The 5,489-nt window shown below is 38.9% G+C and overlaps 1 protein-coding gene across 2 annotated transcripts; it reads right to left on the bottom strand.

Moving 5' to 3' along the window:
• Nucleotides 1–1,010: 1,010 nt before the first annotated feature.
• On the bottom strand, nucleotides 1,011–5,246 carry SRS (Seryl-tRNA synthetase). 2 transcript variants are annotated; one of them, XM_048096153.2, is made up of 10 exons: nucleotides 4,993–5,246; nucleotides 4,766–4,908; nucleotides 4,503–4,596; nucleotides 3,992–4,140; nucleotides 3,809–3,901; nucleotides 2,976–3,155; nucleotides 2,380–2,546; nucleotides 2,002–2,136; nucleotides 1,589–1,682; nucleotides 1,011–1,440 (listed from the first exon to the last, which is right to left on the bottom strand). In XM_048096153.2, exons 1-10 carry the CDS (start codon nucleotides 5,183–5,185, stop codon nucleotides 1,171–1,173), a joined length of 1,518 nt encoding a protein of 505 aa, XP_047952110.1. In that variant the 5' UTR covers nucleotides 5,186–5,246; the 3' UTR covers nucleotides 1,011–1,170. The 2 variants fall into 2 exon arrangements, with proteins under 2 accessions (XP_047952110.1, XP_047952111.1); XM_048096154.2 differs by lacking the exon at nucleotides 4,993–5,246 and having other exon boundaries at nucleotides 4,503–4,603; nucleotides 4,766–4,894.
• Between the last annotated feature and the right edge of the window lie 243 nt (nucleotides 5,247–5,489).

The raw sequence follows: 5,489 nt of genomic DNA, 5'->3' as shown, positions 1-5,489 counted from the left end.
TTATGGTTTAACAGACACATAATTATATGGCGAAATGAGAATGGGTCAGCTACAAGAACTATCGGTGTAGCTCACAGTTGTTTGTCGGCTTGGAGAGAACCTGGTTCGAAATGATATTGGTGCGCGGGGTAGGAGACCTCACTTTGAAGAATAATGGGTGAAGCCGCGAATGGTGTGCTAAAATGCAATATAAACGCCGATGTGTTCCAGAGCCAAAGAAAAGTTGGCTGTGGGGCGATTGTTCAAGTTTTTGAGTGACGGGTGGTTGACCCCTCTACGGTCGAGCTCCTTAGACTGAGGGAGGTGCTGAAATGGGTCAAAAGAAAGGGATGAAAGGAGATAAAGTTTGAGATGGATGTCCAAACGGTAGTACTTGCGGTGACAGGTTTATGGAGGGATGAATCCATCTTTGGGACAGTGGTAGAAGATTGTCGTCAGCTTTCGAAAGAGGTATCCTCTATGAGGTTTGGAAGGGGGTCAGCGAATCAGGTTGTCCACACGCTTGTTCGGGCAACGGGTTATATAGCTGATAGCAAGTATTGGTTGAATTGCATTTCAATTTTTATTCGCGATGTAATAGTTATGGATTTTGTTGAATAATATTATATTCTGTGTAAAAAAAGTTCCTCTACAATGCAAATGCAATAAGCATATACTATAATTGTTGGTTGGCTGATTAATAACTTCGTTCCTTGTTAAGAGATTCATTTTACATTTTGGAATATTTTATGATAGGTGAGTTATTTTCTTTTTTTCATATTCTCTCTTTTACTATTTCCTTTACTTATTTTCTCTTACTTTGTTCTCTCTCCATTTAACTATCAAAATCTCAAAATATAAATCTCGATAAAAAAAAAAAAGTCTCTTAGCACGGAAAAGGTAGCATTTTTTTATCAATAATTATGTACTCTGAATTCAAAACAAATGATAATGGATGGGGTCCAAGGACCGTGGAATACATAACAATTCAAATCATGCGTGTCAAGCAAAGCACATCTATAAGCATTGGATTGTAAAAAATCGAGCTCTGTATTACCTCACCAATTAAGATTATGATGTCAATTCAAATAATACGAATGTGGATATGAAAAATTGAGGTATACAGTCCCCAAAAACGACTTAATAAGAAGTTTCAAGTAAATTGTCTTAAACCTCATCAATTCTAGAAGCCTATCTATACTTGTAGTCAATTACTTCAAGACCACCCACAAATGGCCGCAGTGGCTCAGGAACGACGACAGTGCCATCCTCTTGCTGGTAATTTTCGAGCAAGCAGACGAGCATTCTTGGAACAGCACATGCTGTAGCATTGAGTGTGTGCACAAACTGGGTCACACCCGAACTGCCTTTTCCCTTCTTATATGGGGTAGATGGTCCTGGACGATAGCGGATGCCCAGTCGCCTGCTTTGATAGTCTGTACAGTTAGAGGCGCTTGATATCTGCCCAGAAAATGAAATGCCATGTTATCTACTAATATGATTATATTAAAGAAACTTGTATAAAACGTCAATGTAAATAATCCAGAAGATAGTGAGAGCCTTTCAAGAATGAAAAATACAACAAATTAGGTAATAACCAATAGCAGACCTCTCCGTAACGCCCTAAGCCAGGCATCCAGGCCTCCACGTCAAATTTACGATATGCGGGTGCACCCAAATCCTCAGTTGCCATGTCCAGAGTTCTGCAAATTAATTTTAATTAATTAAATAAAGATTTAGTTTAGGACAAATTCTATCTAGACTAGAAAGTTTAATTACTATATAACCTTGTTGTACAAATAAAGAGTCTAATTTTTAAGGGATAACTTTTATCAAGCCTCCACGGATACAAAAATCAAGCAAATACTCGAGTTATTTCATAATAATATTGGGTCTTTGCTTTGGACATCCCATGGTTATCTGTCCATAAAGGTATGTGACAAATTTTTTGGGATTGGTTCAGTAAATTCACCTAATGCTCTGAGGAATGCAAACGAAGATAAATGAAGAACATGTACGCACTTAAAATGAAGTCCCAACGATGAGAAGAGGTCTTCCTCAATGCTGATAAGTTCTTCATGAAAGGAGTCACTTTCCTCTGGCCTGCACAAGACGAACATCTCCACCTTGCTAAATTGGTGGACTCGGTAAAGGCCCCTGTTCCAATTATCAGAGATCAATTATAGCACAAAATGAAAAGTTTAGAAATAGAAACAATCAGGGTTAAAGAGAACAGGCAGAGGGGGGGGGGGGGGAGGGGGGGAACAGAGACGCAAGCATAATTCGAGATTGACAGCAATAATAGCTAGAAAATAGGGAAGAGCCAAACATCAATAGAATCATTGATTTTACAACTTCATCAAAAGAGCTATTGACTTTGCCACAAACCAAGAGATTTACCTAGTTGCAGTGCCTGCGGCACCAGCTTCTGTGCGGAAGCAATGGGAGAAAGCCACGTATTTCAAAGGTAAGGATGCCTCAGCTAGTATGGAATCCATATGGATTCCCCCCACTGGAATCTCGGCAGTCCCAATCAGGCATTGATCACTGCCTTCAATGGAATAAACCTGCCCAAGATTGTTACATGTATTAGCCACTCTAAATCACCTTTTGTCCTACTGTTGTATCAATAACAAGGCTCAATAGTGTTCGTAAATAGGATTATCAAGATTGCGAGATTTCATATTACGGAAAAGTAGTGATGAGAGAGTGTAATAGTTCAAGAGGAAGATACATCTGCACGACGTGAGATTTCAGTGCTAAGCTTTCAAATCTTCTATTAAGCATCATTACATAGTCAAATTTAAGATAGAAGCAGCAACTTTCAGCATTGAATAAGAAGCATGTTGTATCCAGATTTCACAAGCAAAGGCTTAAAACAGTAATCATACTCGCCATCCTTAGCAGTCATACCAAATCATACTATGCACAAATCAATTGTGAAAATTATTTTACGTTCTGTGTGTATTGTTATCACCCGTCGAGTGAGGTATTACCTGAGTGTTGGATCCACGTGGTTGGAAACCACATTTCTCCACTATCGAAGATCGGACAATTTCTGGGGTTGTAAGAGGTGTAAACCCCCTCTTCATGACTTCCGATACAGCCCAATTTACAAGGCCCATCTCTAACAAAACTGCTTCATTCTTCAGGTAATAGAACTTTGACCCACTAACCTGTAAACTAGATTCTATCACTCAGAGACTTTAGCAAAGTCACAATATTGTTACTGAAAATTTACTCCATGGACTGATATATGATGAAGCACAGTACAGCATACGAGGGGGCTGTAACGCAGATACCTTTACTGTCAACAATCAGCAGTGAAGAACGGAAAAGGCAATCTATCATACTAACCATTTACTGATGGTAGGAAATTCTAAACATTAGACAATCTGATTTTTCTACTTCAGCTCCACGTACCTCATAAGCGGTAGCTGTGCTTCGTACTAATATTAGAGAGTCAAATTTCAATAATATTTTTATTTTGAGAACACTAAAATAGGTCAATATTTTAAGAAACCAGTTGACCATCAATCAACGCCAGTTTTCAAATTTTTGCTTTCCTACACAGTGAGCCATAGGATTTGTCAAGAGGCAAAAATGTTGTGTGAGTTAGTCGGCCAAGTGGTAGAGAGGTAATTCCTAAGGCCAAAGGTCTCGAGTCCTCCGTGGCGTGGCCTTTAAATTTATATTCATTTACCCAAAAAAAGAGGCAAAATGTAGAATCTTACCTTTCTTTAGGCAAACGAAATTTAGACTTTAATAGCAGTGACCTTCTCTAGAATCAGATAATCAAATAACTTAAGACATATGATTTAAGGAGTACCTCAGAAGCAGCATCAAAGTCTAGTATATCCAAATCTTTTCCTAGCTGCACATGATCCTTTATAGCAAAGCCAAACTCACGAGGCTTACCAACCTATAAATAGTGGGCAAAGTAGTGAGAAGTAGAAAAAGGAGAACATCCCAAGGGCCAGAAACGCGCGAGGACAGAGCAAGAATGCATTACCACTTTTCTCACAGTGGAGCAATCCTCTCCGCCTACAGGGGCATCCGGATGTGTCATATTCGGCACACATTGTGCTTCCTGTTGGAGTTCATCAGTAAGTTTGAGCAGATCTTCTTCCAGGCTAACAAGAACATCTTTCAGATTTTTACCTGGATAAGCCAAATTAGAAAGATGAGATATACCGTATAACGGATTTTCAAGTACGAAAACACACACATATGTGTATAGGGATGTAATCACATGCAAACTCCAAACTATGATCTGAACCATTAGATATCAACGGATAAAAAAATAACGTCATCATAAAATGTCAACACAACATCAACATTAACATTGCCAGATGATTGACAATTGACATTGTGTTGACATTTTCTATTAACGTTATTTTCTCATTTATTAATATCAAATCTTGAAATCTAACGATCTAGATCATAGTTTTGGAGTTTGTAGGAAAGATGCAGCTTGCATTTTATCACTACCCTATGTGTATATCAATATATGTGTATATCACCTTCTTCAATGAGTTTATGACGCTCAGAGGGTTCCAGTTTGGCCTTCATCTTGTTTGCAACTACATTTCTCTCTGCACGAAGCCTTTCGACTTCCTGCAATCTGTGATGGATAATTAGCAACCAGAACTAGCTTACCACAACTTTAATTGGTGATGAAATTAACCGTCATACGATCACTAGAACCAATTGATCCTAAGAATTAAGCGAATTAAGTAGAATCGAACGCAATTGCACTACGATATTCCAAAAACTGTGACCTGACCTTCTGAAGATTCAACATGTTGTCATAGAGCTCGAGCACAAGTTGCAAATTAGCATTGGAATTGCGAGTCCTGATGTTGGCGGCAACAGCCTCCTTATTATCCCTAATCCACTTGAAATCTATCGCGGCTTTCCATTGCACAACTGAAAGCCAAAATTAAAGGTAACAAACGAAACCTCAAAAAAAATATTGGCACAGATCGTAATGAGAAGTTGATTGAAGTTTACCTTTAGTGTCGTCTGAAATTGCGGCGGTGGGAGGTTGAGGAGCGGCGGCGGTGGAGGAGGAAGAAAGTGCTCGGACGAGGAGAGGCGGCGGGGAGCGGAGGTGGTGGTGGAATCGAGAGGAGAAACGATTTAGGGTGGTTGGGAGATTGAATATGGAAAACGGAGAGAGTTTGGTGCACGATTGCAGTCCCATTGCTATTGCTGCAGTGCCGCTCCGCTTCTGTTATCCTTCTCTGGTTTTTATGTTTTCCACTCAAGAAATTCAAATTACTCAGAAATTCATTAAATTAGTTTTCTTTTTCTATTCTGAAATTAGGTGAGACTAAATGAGGGGTTTGTCTTTGTGATCAAACACATGAAAATACAATCAGCCCCAATAAGTGTCTTAATTTGATCGGCTCGAATTTTAAGAATCGATGCAAATTTTAAGAAACGTGAAGGAAAGTGGTAGAAAAAATTAGTGAAATAATAAGGGTTCTATTATTTTATATTGATTT

This window comes from Salvia hispanica, chromosome 4 (assembly GCF_029641045.1).
Source record: "Salvia hispanica isolate PSC_SH4W2 chromosome 4, Shi_PSC_v1, whole genome shotgun sequence".
Classification (NCBI taxonomy): domain Eukaryota; kingdom Viridiplantae; phylum Streptophyta; class Magnoliopsida; order Lamiales; family Lamiaceae; genus Salvia; species Salvia hispanica.
This window is presented reverse-complemented; position numbering and strand designations above follow the sequence as displayed.